The 15,215-nt window shown below is 43.7% G+C and overlaps 1 protein-coding gene across 5 annotated transcripts in view; it reads right to left on the minus strand.

Moving 5' to 3' along the window:
• KCNH1 (potassium voltage-gated channel subfamily H member 1) overlaps window positions 1-15,209 on the minus strand; it is a 186,642-nt gene extending 171,433 nt beyond the window's left edge. For all 5 annotated transcript variants that reach the window (XM_035321912.1, XM_035321913.1, XM_035321914.1 and 2 more), the window contains exons 1-3: window positions 14,985-15,209; window positions 3,279-3,402; window positions 2,926-3,032 (exon numbers count right to left, since the gene is read on the minus strand). In XM_035321912.1, the coding sequence (XP_035177803.1) occupies window positions 2,926-3,032; window positions 3,279-3,402; window positions 14,985-15,057 (304 nt within the window). In that variant the 5' untranslated portion in view covers window positions 15,058-15,209. The remainder of the gene's footprint in view (window positions 1-2,925; window positions 3,033-3,278; window positions 3,403-14,984) is intronic.
• Between the last annotated feature and the right edge of the window lie 6 nt (window positions 15,210-15,215).

Consider the following 15,215-nt stretch of genomic DNA (forward strand, 5'->3'; position numbering starts at 1 on the left):
CCCCCCCCCCCCCCCCCCCCCCCCCCCGCTTTTTTTTGCCCTGAAAGGAGAGATTGTATTGTTAAAACAGCTAGAAATACTTTAAATGTAAAGGCTGTCGAAAATGTCCCATTTATTCAACAGCTCAAAAATGGAAGAAAAAAAATGCTATTTATCACAACTGTTAGTTTAAAGAGAGGGAATAGGCAGGTAAAGAATAACAAAAATCTATTTCCTGGCTAATTTATTGGCTAATTTGAAGAAGAAAAATTGAGTAAGTGAAGACTAGAGAGAGGAAAAAGGGAAAGGGAAAGGGAAAGGGAAAGGGAAAGGACAGGAAAAAAAGATGTCTAACAAAATTCAGGGTTCTTTGCAAAGCCTTCAGAGTAGGCTGAAATCTGTCATGTTCATTGCCCAAGCAAGCAATTGTCATAGTTTCAGGCAGAGGTTAGATGACTACAAGGACAAAGGAGGCAGCAGCCTGGGTGCTAAAAGACTGGTAAACAAGACAGTATTTTCTGTGATGAGGTTTTTCTCAGAATAAGCCACAAGGACATCCCTCTTTTGCTACTAGTCAGTTACAGCTCTCTAGTGTTATTAGTCAGTCCCTCTAACAGTAGTTAAGGTACCTTTAAAGCTGGAAGTCTAACAAACATAAAAGCACTGTGCTTTGTTAAACTTAAACTAAGCTCTGTCCTTTCCTTTTTCCCATGCCTGTGACCCTCCATGCACGTAGCAGAACCATTGCAGCCCTGCTTTTTGGCATGTCGCACACCACCGCTTCTGCACAGCTGGACTTTGTTCTAGGCCGCCTCTCCTCAGGGAAGCGCACAGCAGGGCAGGAAATACTCCTCACTCCACAGTTACCTTGCTTTAAATCTGCATAAAAGACAGAGAGGCCCCAGGCTGTACTACAGGCCATATGCTGCAGCAATGACAGAGGAGTAGCTGCAGAGCCTCTTGGTGCCAAATCGCTGCTAAGAGAGAATTCCACGTCCTCCTAGATCCCACACTGCAGCTTATTTACTTGGCTTTGGATGCATAGAGGTGAGCTGCATATGTCCCTACGGCCACTAACTGTGCTAGGAACAGAAATCAGCTCTAAGAAATTGGTAAACACTGGAGGTGGGTAGCACTGGAAGGCATGAAGGATAAAGCAAGGCCATCCAGACAGTGCATGCAGCTGTTCTAACGAGTTGGATTAGCAAAACTGTGCTCCAGAAAAGCCCTGAGCAATGGCATCGTGTCACAGGTCACGATGCTTTGAACAGGATAAAGACTAAAAAAGAGATGAAGACAAAATCTCTTAAGGACTTCTTTTTTTTCTCCAAAGGATGAGAGAAACCAGTTCCAGGTACTTTGGCACCACCAGCTCTTGAAAGAGCCAACAAATTCCAATAGAAAACAAGCAGCTCCACACATCCACAGATCAGCATTACCACACGTACATATTGCCTTTTAGCTTTGTGAGCCCCTGTGGTCCTCTCTGCAAACTCCAATAATCATAGAACAGCTTGGGCAGGAAGAGACCTTAAAGACCACCTAGTTCCAATACCCCTGAGATGCCACCACTAGATCAGGTTGCCTAGGGCGTCATCCAACCTGACCTTGAATGCTTCCAGGGACAGAGAATCCACAGCTTCTCTGGGCAACCTGTGCCAGTACCTCACCACCCTCTGAGTAAAGAATTTCCTCCTAACATCTCATCTAAATCTCCCCTCTTAGTTTAAAACCATTCCCCCTTGTCCTATCACTATCTGTCTGAGAAAAAAGTTGTTCTCTGTCTTTTTTATAAGACCTCTTCAAGTACTGAAAGGCTGAAATGAGCTCACCCCGAAGCCTTCTCTTCTTCAGGCTGAACTCAGCTCTCTCAGCTTTTCTTCATAGCAGAGGTGCTCCAGCCCTCTGATCAACTTGGCCTCCTCTGGACCCGCTCTAACAGCCCCACATCCTTCTTGTGCTGGGGGCCCCAGCCCTGGATGCAGCACTCCAGGTGGGGCCTCACCAGGGCAGAGCAGAGGGACAATCACCTCCCTCAACCTGCTGGTCACACCTCTCTTGATGCAGCACTGGACACAGTTGGCCTTCTGAACTGCAAGCACTCACTGCTGGCTCGTGCTTAGCTTTTTGTCCACCAGAACCCCCAAGTCCTTCTCTGCAGGGCTGCTCTCAATGAGTTCTTCTCCCAGTCTGTTCTCCTGTCTGGGATTGCCCCAGCCCAGGTGCAGCACCTTGCACTTGGACTTGTTGAACCTCATTAGGTTCACATAGAATCACAGAATCATAGAATACCCCGAGTTGGAAGGGACCCATAAGGAACATCAAGTCCAACTCCTGGCACCGCACAGGTCTACCCAAAAGTTTAGACCACGTGACTAAGTGCACAGTCCAATCGCTTCTTAAATTCAGACAGGCTTGGTGCAGTGACTACTTCACTGGGGAGCCTGTTCCAGTGCACAACCACCCTCTCGGTGAAGAGCCTCTTCCTGATGTCCAGCCTAAATGGCTGGACAGATTCATCACAAGACATCAAAAGGAAGTAGTTCAGCTTCTAAAACAAAAGATGACATCCTTTTATTATGAAGCCATATCTAAACACTGGTTGTGCTATATCAAATTTGAAAAAAAATTAAAAGTACCTTCTCTGTAAGAACAATCGTTTGCATAAACCTAGCTTGGGCGTTAACATTGCTAATGAAATCTTGAGTGTCGTCATCACTCATGAATTGCTCCAAACGTCAGAACAAATTAGAACTTCCTCTGCCTCCATGAATGACTTTCATCCCTAACGTTCTCATTTCTCCCTTGTAGATCAATTGGCAGAACAGGGGTTTATTTAACCCTACATAAAACACAGTACTCCAGGCTGGCAGACTTGTAGCTTGTGTTATGATTTAAAACAATTTTACACACCTGCATTAACGAACAAACTAATCAACTACTTACTGTTCTTCTTGTACATCAGGATTTCAAAGGAGTTCATCTCATAGTTCTCAAATGTTTGTCGGACCTTGTCAATTGTATCTTTGTCTGTCAGCTCTCCATACATAAAACTGCAAATAAAGCAAGGAATTCAAGTCAGATACGAGACAAAGACACAAAGCCATTTGTTTACAGTGTGAAAAGGACCTATTTGGAAATAGCCCTTCTTTGATTTTGTTTCACCTGAAAAGCATATTTGACAGATGCAGCCCCAGGAGATAAAAGACAGAACTGGGATAAACAGATTACTGTTTTCCTCTAGCAAGAAGCACAACACTACAAGCTATTTAACAGAAAATAAATCTGTTCCCAAATACCTGCAGGTGCTGCTTTTTTGCATAACTTCTGCTCTGTGATATCCTGATAACTTGCAAAATCCATCGTTGCTGTACACAATGGGCCAATCCACTATCTGGGCATTACCCAAGACAAAATTAGTATCTGTTTGAAAGAACACATCAGTTAGACATTAGACAAGGCTACAATTGCATCAGTAGAAAGACTCATTTTGGGATCCCAACCTCAATCCTTCTGTTCCTGCACGTTTTTTTTCCCAGATACTATTCTGAATGTAGTCAACAGGATTATTCGCTGCTTTAAATCAATTTTTATTTTAAGAAAATATTAATTACTCATGCACAGATAAAGAGGATGATTTTATGCAAATGAAACACATGATGTTAAGCAGGTAAAATTCATGCCTTGACTAAGGACAGATTCATCAAACTGGCTCCCCCTGTGCCACATGTACTGATCCACCATGGCACTCGAGTTTGAATGAGAAGCCTCTTCACAGCCAAAACAGTACAAGAGGTATTTCTCATTTGGACATATACAACCTTCACTCCTGGCCACACAAGCTCAAATATTCCCTGTATGATGTGTACAGCACAGCACCCCAAACTAGACACCAGACAGCCAGGCTCCATACTTACAACAGCAGAAAGACACTGTACAAGCTAGATTGAGTTTCAGCCAGTAGGAAAAAAATAGCAGGATTCAAACCTCCATTCTCACTGGTTCTTTGCATGCTACTTTTGTATGATTAATATTCCATTCAAACAATTAATATGCTCAATCCTAGGCCCAGACCTTGCTTCTCTGCTGCACTAGCTTTTGTGCAGCCAACTACCTACACCTGTGCCAAGACAGACAGCAGCATTGGTGTCTGGGCACTGACATGCAGGAAGAGGAGGAGGCGGTGGCTCCTCTCACAGCTGCAGAGACCCCCTGGCTTTTGACAGAAGGCATAGGCAGCCACTTGAGATTCAAGGCATCCATATCGAAGGGGAGTCTCTAAGGGCGTCTGCTATGCTATCTGCTTTTGAGGATCTGCCCCCAGCTGCTCAAATATACATAGCTGTCATCAATGGTTCCTGCAACTGAGAGACATAAACAAGACTTTTTACCTATTAATTGCAAAGAGTTTTGTTTATTTTAACTTCCTCTTTCAAAAATTTTTGTCATGTTGCAAACTTCAAGCGGGTTTAAATAAAACATTCCTGTTGCTATCTAAATCTATTGCCCAATCCCATGAGCAAGATTAAGTGTATCTTTATACACTCTTTAGAATGAAATATACCAGTAGTATAACTTCAGGACATTTTAACTGCTTTGTTTCTCACAGCCTCTTCTAAATACCATGGTTTTTGCTTGGTTGAAGTACTTTGTTCCAGAAACAATACATGTCTTTTACCCCTTCCTACGAGTAAGTAAGCCAAGTCATTTCTCATTGCTAAAGCAAGTGCTTTTGAGTGTCTATTATAAACACTGCACTGCACTGTCAGGATATTTTTAAATTTTCATCAGGAAGTACAAAAAAAATATGCAAATATAAATCTTAGGTTGTGTTCTGCCCTGATCTGAATGGTGTTGATTATTTCACGTATTCGTTCCTTCTCACTATCTCTCCTTCTCAAAAGGTAATTTACCCTTCTCTCCACTTCTTCAAGAGCTCCTTGAAGAGCTTCTATTAACTGAAGCAATGATCTTCCTTGCACACTTAGATCTCAACATTGTCTTTAGATAAATAAGCTCCGTTTTGTTTTATTTATTTATTTATTTTTATTAAAAGATAGATAGCATACTTTTCTGATGGGCATTACCATGCAGATCCTACTTTTACCAGAGTGCCCATGAGGTAGGACAGTGCTCATATCCACTTTCTACAGGTAAAAACAAGGCACTAAGTCCACATGGGGGGTGTAAGCACTAAAAGGCAAGATTGCTACAGCCTAGCCCCTAAGTGTCCAACTCTCATATTTTAAGGTTGAGGTTTTTTCCTCTCCTGTAGTTCTTATGCCAAATATTTTAACATAAGACCAGTTCTTGCAGATTTTATGTAAACCTAGCTCTCACAGATAACACCCAAGATTCTTTGCTACTACAGCAGGAGCTAAAGAATCACATTCTCACTCGCCTACCTTTTGGCCAATGAAGCCTGATTTTTTGGACCAGCAGAGTTTCCAAAGGATGCTTAAAGAACATGCATACATTTTCCTCCCTCCTGAAAGCCTAGCAGTTTGGGTGTTCTCCTAGGAGATGTAGGGCTACCTGAGGGAAGTGAAAGCTCAGCCTCCATTTCAAGTCCTGAATGACTGCTCTAACCATCAAGCTGCTGAAGAGAAGGTATGCCAACACCCTCACCATATGAGTTTTTAAGTCAGTGTGGCTCGATTGCTGTATTTTATGTATCCATATGAGGCAATCCTGTTAGTCTATATTGGGTGAGCCTCTCCAGAGAGGTGGGGTACAGTGTTTCATCTAAGAATCCAGGTTGGGTTTAGATGCGAGTTACAACCACACAGAGACCTTTATGTATCTATCAAGCTTCAATGGCTAAAACATGGGCACTTATCAATTCAATGAGCAAATCAGAGGTTTGGGGGATCCCACTGTTTGATAAGTGTCTCACTTCTAGCAAGTTGCCACTTCATGTACCCTGAAGTACCTTCATGTACCAAGTTTCCACTTGATGTACCATCTGTGGTCCACGTCTTACATAGCTTTGACACAAACACATAAAGTAAATACTGAAGCTGGACCAACACTCTAACTCCCTGTGTCACTGAAAGCCTACAGAGAAGCCATTTGCCCTGTGAGCACAGCAGCCAGGCCACCAAGAGAAGCTGTAGCACAGCAGCAGCCAAAACACTAGGCTAGGGAAGACGTTTCCAAGCCACCACTCTCTGCCCACCTTCCTTGGGAAGATACCAGGCTCAGGGTGACCAATTCCTTGTTCCTGATGCTGTCATGAGGGGACAATCTGTACTAGTGGTTTCCCAACCTCCTGCACCCACTTCTTTTTCCTTAGCTCACTGTGGCCTCACAGGCCCCAGCATCCACACAGCCCGCTGAGGGGACAAATTCTGCCCTCAAACCTCACAGTAAAGAAGGGGTCTCAGAGATAAACAGGAATTTATTTACAGTTGCTCACTCATTTTCCTAGATCTCTTTGAAGACAAAACAATGATACAAAGGTGGTTCTATGCCTACATGGAGAGCACACTTGCATTTCTTCTCAGACAATGGTGTTTTGCCTGTGCAAATGCTGGCAAGACACAGCGTAAAACAAGGACTCCCACTTATAACTCCCCTGCATAGTTTATTCTGACAGATAACCCGGAGGTAGAAGGGCTGTTCTCATTGCTATCATTTACATTCAATTGCATTGACATCCCTGACAACGTGCTGCTTGGAGACAGCTCATAATCTGCTAAACAATTTTTCCGAACATAAGAAAATATTAAATAACAGCCACTGAGGCAAATATTGCCTTTCCATCTGCAGGGACACAGGGTCCCAGAGGCCAGGAAACAGCTGTGGCTTTGCTGCACAACAAGCACGAGGGATGCTCTGGTGAACTCTTGGAGCATCACAGAGCAAGGCCTCTACAGTACTCACAAGTGGGTCAAAAAGGCCAGGCCAGGAGCTGGTCAGAGGAAAACCACAAAGAAGAATTCCACTGCTAAATTCTCTTCAAAGAAAGGATAAATTGAACATGCGGTATCTGCAGTATTCAAACTATTTAGTGACTTGAGGTACCTCTCTGAAAGGACTCAGAGGACTCCCTTACCAGGAAATCAATGTCTAACACAACGCCAATTAGGTTAGCAGTATTGCCCAGCCCAAGGAGAAGCTGTAAGCCTTGCTGGCTCCTCTTATCAGCCCTGACAAGAGTTGAGCTCAGAGCTGGAGAGTCTGAGCGCATATAAATAAGGCTCGGGGTTCTGGCTGGTGCTGCGTTTGGCACAGTCTGAGCCAGACACTTGGGAGGCAAAGAAACGTGTAGAGGCACAGCACAAAGCACCTCCTGGTGCAGGAACACCTGTACGAACTGCAGCATCTCACAGGCAGCAAAATCGCTTGCAGAAGTAGGGAGAGCTTCTGTGACCAGGGTCTGCAGGGCTGGCTATTTTGTGAAACGCCCCACTTCATATTCTCTAGTCTGCGTTTTCCCAGGTCAGCATTTTAACTTCTTCCACAATGTAAGGGTGAATTTTGCTCAGTCACTGAAACCAGTGCTTTCCTCCACTTGCAAAATGCATCATCACAGAAGAACCAGAAAACATCTTTCTAAATAACACAGATCCTTTACCAGCAGTGACAGTGAATCTCTACAACACCCAGCCTCATCAAAACTTCTGCTGTCTACAGAATTGTGTTGCTTTCTGCACTGCTCTATTTAATGGAAACTGTCCATCAGCTCAAAGCTCTGAAACAACTGAAGACAAGGGGTGCCTCACAGAGGCAGCCGGTCAGGACTAGCTCACTGAGGAGAGGTTGCTACCCTATCCGTGGCCACTGGGAATGGAGGTGGGGGATACAGCCTCCTTACTGTTCGGTTAGCTGGGCATCAAGCAGCTTAAGCATGGGGGGCAGATAAGTTTCCAAACAATCCTGGTATTTACAAACCTGTGACCTGCATCACCAGTAGTATCATTTTGACATGGGAAAGAAAGATTTGGTTTTGTTTCTTGTAAGGAACTCAATGTTTGGAAATAGAATGCTGCTTATAAGTACACCTCTCAAAACTGCTACAGCCACACAGCTCATACATACCGTGCTTTTGCTTTAACAGCTTGCAAAGGATAGGTATGTGTGTATTGTTCATGTATGATCTTACCATTTGGGAAAGAAAAAAGAAAAGGAAAATAAAAAAAATAAAAAAGAAAAAAAGAAGCAGCATTTAGTCACACTTAGGTTGTTCAAATGTAACTTCTGAAGTCAAAGTATGCCCCTCAATCAGTACAAATTAAGTCAAACTGAAAAGAATTTCCACCACTTATTCAATCCTTTCTTTGCACCTATGTGATCCAAGGCACACACTTCAGGGACAAATACACAAGACTCAACCAAATTTGCACCTTAACATAAGTGCTGTACCTGCATTCAGAGAAAGTACAAAGCTGCTCAAAGGACCAAAAAGCTATTCACTTAGTAGAATAAAAGTAATAGGACAAAATCCTGCTCTTCCACTCACATTCTGCTATGGAAGTCAGTGGTGTTACATGGATACATACATTCACTCAGCACCTCCTAGCTTTTATTCCTAGAGTGGGAGAGTGTCAGTGTTCAAATACACTATTACAAAAAAAAAAAAAAAAAAAAAAAAAAAAGAAAAGATTTCTCTATAGAATAATGGTATGGAGGCCCCAAAATTGTACATCCTTAACATTGAAACCAAACTATTTTAAACCACAGCATCACTCTAATGCAAAACAACATATTACAAAACCCTATAGATAAGTTCATTTTAGCTTACATGTTTTATAGAAGTTATAAATAACTAAGTATTTATTTTACAGAAAAAAGGAAAAGATTTAAAAACTCTTGGCTGCTAGAATTTGAAAAAAATCCACTAATGCAGACATTATATTACTCTATTCAAACATGACTTATACTGTATACAGAGCATACTGCAAGTACAGGCTGAAAAGAATTATTAAAAAATGTATTTCATCATACTCACTACAAATAACAGAGAAACACCAACTAAAACAACAACTTCAAGTGACTCACTTTGAATCATTACAGAAAATGAATGCCATTTTAAGCCAGCAGTGTAGATAAAAACTACTGGTTCCATCTCAAAATTTATTATTATGCATTATTATAGTATTTTACTGTATGCCTCTACCATGAGAAAATTTTAACCTGAAAAGAATAATTCATCCTACCAACATTAGCAGCTGTAAAATCTTCTAATTATCTGTATTATAAAAAAAAAAAAAACAAAAAAAAAAACAGAAATTAGAGCAGAAAAATGGAAGATGAATAGCTGAAATGGGAAGTGCACAGAAGCTGTCATATGTAATTTATGCACAGCATTGTTCCGTGCCTATCTCTGAAGTACTGACCATACTGAAAAATTTAAAAAAAAAGTCAGACAAAAGTGACGTTAGCATGAGATAATTTTCAGTAATTAGAAAGTTCATCAGCTGTATAAGTCATCCACTGCTCCATTCAAAATAGTGTTTAACAGCACAACTTCACTATTTAATTGATCAGGTTTTCCCCCCTCCAGTTTGATCTTAAAATAAATGCAGGGAAAAGTATGATTTGGTTGCATCAATTACAGGGGTCTTACATCAGTTTTAAAAAGCTACTTGATTTACTGATTATAGCAACAGCCATCAAGAGCCTTAAAAGCGTTTTGTCAAACTAACTCCCTGCTCACTTTTAGCTATACGAGTTACAAAAATGCATTAACAAATTCTCCAAAGAATGGGTTTCATTAAGATTTGTTTTACGACCTTGTTCTAGGATTTAATGCAGAAATGGATTGATACATTGAATTATCACAGTAGAACTTCTTGAGCTTTCAGAACATTAATTTTAAAACACATTATCTATCATCTCTGTGTTGTACTTTTTTTTTCTTACTATCTATAAAAGTCATTTTAAGGAAATCTGGTTGTAAATGCATTTCTAAACGCATAAAGACACGCACACAAATTTAGGAGCTTCTGGCCTAGTAACAGCCAGCAAAGAAACATTTTATAATCAACTCAAGTTGTACCAAGGAAAAACAAATGTCAATAGTCAATAGAGATTTATATGTACCAACCAGTTGTACTAAAGCATGCATGACAATAAAGGTGCCTCCGTAACTGATAACTTAGAAAAGAAGGAAGATCAAGAAACGAACTCCTTTCTTTTGTTTCATTCTCAGTTTGGGAAATGTCCTTAACAGAGAACCTACAAGTGGTTTTTGAAAGTCTGCTGCTTGCAAGTCTCAATGCCTTGTTTTAATCAGTGCCAACAGACAGACATGCACTTATGTGTTTTTACATGAATCTTGGATACACAGTCTTGTAGGATTAGATATGAAAGGGCACAGACTTGGGTACAACCACTGGATGCCAGATTTGTAGAGGATAACATCCACTGTGCTTTGCACAGGGCAAGCCATAATAAAGGCAAGAGAAGCAACATCTTCAGCTAACACCACTGTACATACACCACCATCTTACCCAGCAGTTTTGCAGCCATCTTTTGCAAGGTTTGGCTTTGGCAAAGATCCTTCCACACAACCTAAGAGGAGTAGTCTCTCAGCAGACCCATCTATTCTACTGCCATTTTTTTATGTTGAAGTTAACCCACTGAGGTCAGGAAGATAGATGAGCCTGTAACTGACAGCATGCAGGAGAAAGCCTCCTGGAGATCTGCTCCAGGCTTCCAAACCAGTTCATTTGGGAGCCTTGACAATTAGGATAGCTTAACCTATCCAAGACACTCATTAGGAAAGCCTCAGTATTGCTCTTCTGGGCACCCAGTTAAGTTTGTCTATTTCAGAACTTTTGTCTGAAAGTCACTAACTACATTTCCCTATTCAATAGAACCTCACTAGCTCACACTGGGACATAATTTACCTGCAGCACAAGGCTTCTGAGCTGGTCCTCTGCAAAGAACGAATTTCACCTAGTGTTGCTTGAAGACTCATTGTAAATTATGGAAATTTATGAACTGGCAGGAAACCAAACATATTCTATCAGAAGGAAACAGAAAAACACACTCCACCTCAAAACTATGCTTCCTTATTTCAACTGCAGCAGACCTGTTCTCAGAATGAAAATACTTTCTTGATGACTGGTGCTATTTACCAAAGATGTTGTGGAAGTACAAGGCAGCCCAGCAATACCCAGGACACCACTACCCCGGGCACATCACACGCAGGAGAGCAATGCAGAACGTGTCATGTTCATACATACGTACCCTTCCAACACAACAGCTCAGAGTCTGGAAGTGAACAGACTGACCTCTAAGCTAGTAAACCCTGCCTTTGGGGCAGCGTGCCTGCACTGCTTCTAGACCCAAATCGGATGAGCTGCAGCCATGTCTCTGCCTCCAGACTCAGAACTGGAGGCAAACAGCAGGGCCAGGCTGCAGCAGAAACAGTGCCATCAGGTTAAGGATCCCTTGCAAACATTTCATTTAAATAAACATTGCATTAAAGTGCAAAAATACGAAAATATAACTCTGTTTTCTTCATTCTGTCGTAGATTCCATCCCATTTGTCTCCGGCTGAACACAAAAACAGGTTGTTCAGTTTCAGGGCTGTTTATAATGACGTTAATTTCTCTCCTAGGTCTCGGGCAGCGGTACAAGGTTAGCAGGCCCAGGTTGCAAAATGTTTATTGTACTGGGACTTTACAGTCTCCAGTGGAAGTAATGCTGTAAATCATGGAAATACCTGTTATTCTCGGGGTTTGTGTCTCAGGGTGCTTTTTCTTTCCTCTGCAGGGGACTTGCTGTGTTCCCCATCAAAGGGCGCAGGTTTGCTTCCACACCTGGTCTCTCCTTAAGGTGCTCCCAGGGGAAGCAAGACTAAACCCGCACAAGCCTTACACCCTCAAGCCTCCCTTTCTTCCAACCTCATTGTTTTGTCAATAAATCAGAAAAGTATCTGTGACTTCCACTGAAATTCCTAAGCCATGGAAACTCAGGGCTCTCTTTTGCCATCCCTACACGCACTAAATTCTCGTGCACCAAGGAAGGACTGCAGAATCCAGCTGGTATTTATGTAAACATAAAAGTATTTTTGCCTCCAGTTATTGATAAAACATTAGAATATCACAGAATCAGTTCTCTCTATAACATACCACGCCGTTTGAATTTGGTGCCTTGGCCATGAACCAAGATTATAACTGTTATTGTTATAGTGCTTGTGTACTGGGGGTGTATTACATTACCCAAGAAAAACATTAATATCACATTAGCAGTAACCATCAGAGGCTAGCAATTCTTTACGTACTGTGCTGCTTTATGGCACGGGCTCATTTTCTGTCCCATTGGGTGCTTGGGTCTTTAAATATTTCAATGCTTCAAACAAATTTTCGTCGACCAAGCACCACATGCAACATTTATTTTTCTAGAGCTACATGGCTAGTTCAGAAACAGGACTTTTAAACATTAAATACAGACAAGCAGGGTTGTAGTGTCCCCAGTCCTTCACTTTTTCCTCCAGACTTCCAACAGGAAGGATGTCAGAGATGCTCCTTTCAAAGAAGGAAGAACCATGGCGTTCACACTTCATCCAAAAGGTCTTGTGAGAAGAAATCACATAGGACCAGATGAGGACCATGGGTCTAGGCTGGTGACATTTTATATATTCTTTCCCATGTGTGCTATATTAAGGCAATCCCACTCAAGATGGGCTGACAAATTCTCAGTTCCTTCTCTACTGCAGTTTGTGGAGAGGAGATCTTTTGCAGCTTGTAATCCTCAGATAGCTATTCTGGCTGGCGCTTAGCGGATGAGAACCCATCTCAGCTGATTTCCGACCTAAGAAGAAACTCTCATCCCTAAAACTCATGAGGAGACAATTCAGACCACTGGAGTTTGAGATGAGTCTTGCTGCAGATGGTGTGATACCAACATGAGCAAAATACTAACCCTAAAGGAAAAGCCCTGAACTTGCAGGCTTATAGATACTGTTATTACCTCTAGCCACTGAAGGTGCATCAGCTTGCCAGTCTCACACCTAATATGAAAGGCTGTCCAAATAAATACTTGTTAAATTACTGGTTAAAATGGCATCATTTGTGCTGTCCTTACAGTAATGCTTCCAAAAGTGGTTGAATGCCAATGACTTTGTTGTTTCCGTAAGCCTCTTTCACCGAGTTAAACCTCCCAGCACAACTTGGAGCAAGAATGTATTTTTCTCACTTCACCTGTGACTGCAAATGCAAGTCATACACAAGCGCCTTCAAGTGAAGCGCTTAGTCAGTTATACCTCCTTCAGTTCCATGAGCAAATTCCTCTCCTTTCAAAGGGAATCCCCAAATTAGCAACGTAGCTATATATGTATCAATGCAATATCTGTTGGCACTACTTAACTTGCCCACGGGTGCCAGCAAATAGAGTTTGACAACAAGCTTGGGGTTTATTTGGCAAATCCCAAAGGGGCTAGACAGTTTCACTGTGGGTCACGTTACTATCCAATCGAATGAAACCGAGAAGGGAGAGCCAAACCTCAAAGTTTATGGCCTGTTTAAGTGTTCTTCCCGTGGGCATCTCAAAGGCCAAGCAGGCAGGCACAGAGGGACCAGGCTGTTCCCATGCCATCCCCGGTGTGGACAACACAGCCCTGCCGGCTGAGAAGAACGGGGACACCGTGCTCATCTCCTGACAGCCACGGACGTCAGAAGATGCTGATGGTCCCACGTTAGAACTGAATCATGCGGCGCTTGTATGTGACGGCATCACGTTACAGCAAGAACTAGAAGGCAAATTACGGGAGAAATGGGCTGCTAAACCTGAGTCACTTCCCAAAGCTTCTCCTAATATGTCTGAACGGTGCATCACTTCCTACCAGGCTTCATCTAAAAACCTGTATTTATTACAGCCCGCAGGACTTGCTAAGCATTTGGAGATGGAGTGCTGTCATTTTACCTGTGCTGTCTGGCACCACGCTCTGTTACAACACCTTCTTAATAATGGGGGGAAAAGAGGAAGAAACGGAGCAAAGCTTCTCCTGCACGACCCCCCCACCTCCAAACCTCAACCCATTTATTGCACTTGGCAGTATTTTATTTCTTGGCACTGAGAGCCAACAGAGAAATTTGGTTTTTAATGAAGGAAATTATTCCCGAACTCAAGACAGTTTTGAGAAAAGCCTTAGATAACCGTAGATAACCGGTGGCAGAAGACGAGAGAAGCAACACGAGTCTGATGAAACGCTAACATCTTGTAAAAAGAGGGCAGGCTTCACTACGAGGATGGCTAGTATTTTTTCGGGCAGGCAGCTTCCACCCCCTTCTGTGGGGAAGTTGCAGAGAAAGGCAGCCTGTAAAAATAGCCTCACGATTAATTCCGTGTGAAGACATGTTCTTACCAAAGGCGATTTTTTTTTCCCCTCAATAATATCCCGTAATTGAAAATGATTGAAAATCACTCTTTGGATTAATTTGAGGTTCTAGCTGCTTATCGGGAGGGTTAATTGTCTTTGCCTTATCAGAACCGACTGACTATTGTTTAATTAAGTCCTCTCGCCTTGTCTCGGAGCAGGGCTCGATCCTGCCTATTCCCGATCGCACCACAAGTTCTTAACCCCCTAAGTCCAAGGCACCGAAGTCCAAGGGAGCCTCAAAGATGGCAGAACTTGGAGCCTTCAAAAGCCGCCCGTGCCCAGGTTTATTTAAGCACACGGCCGCCCGCACGGTCGCGAGGCTTCCCGAGGGTAAGTCCCGGCGTGCGAGAACCTGGATAACACTGATGCCTATCTGCACGAACGGTGAAATTCGCGGCGTTTTCCACCCCGCAGCTTCCCGAGAGGGAAAAATGACACAACCACCGCTGCCTCCCCTCAGCCCTCCAGGCGCCCCGCTCCCTCGCCAGGAGGCTTCTGCCCCCCAGCTCGCCGCCCCCCGCCGGGCTCTCCCCGGCGGGGACCCTCCCGCAGCCCCCTCGCCTGCGGGTCCCGGCTGGCCCCCGGCTGCCCGCTCCGGGGGCTCGGCACCTGCCGCCCCGGGGGCTCTCCTCGGCTGTCCCCGCCGAGGATCCCTCATCCCCCGCCTCACCGTTAGACCTCCGCACGATGTTCTCCAGGAAGGTGTTCTGAGGCGCCACCAGCCCTCTCCTTCCCCCGGCCATAGTCGCTCTGCCGGCGGCGTGGCGCGGCGCGGAGGGCTCGGCTCGGGCTCAGCCCCGCTCCGCCGCCCGCCCCATGCCTCCGCCGGGACCGCGGGCACGGCCGTGCGGCATCAGCCCTCCCGCCGCCGCCTCCCGCGCACCGCAGCCCCGCGGCCGCC

Source organism: Oxyura jamaicensis, chromosome 3, assembly GCF_011077185.1.
Source record: "Oxyura jamaicensis isolate SHBP4307 breed ruddy duck chromosome 3, BPBGC_Ojam_1.0, whole genome shotgun sequence".
NCBI lineage: Eukaryota > Metazoa > Chordata > Aves > Anseriformes > Anatidae > Oxyura > Oxyura jamaicensis.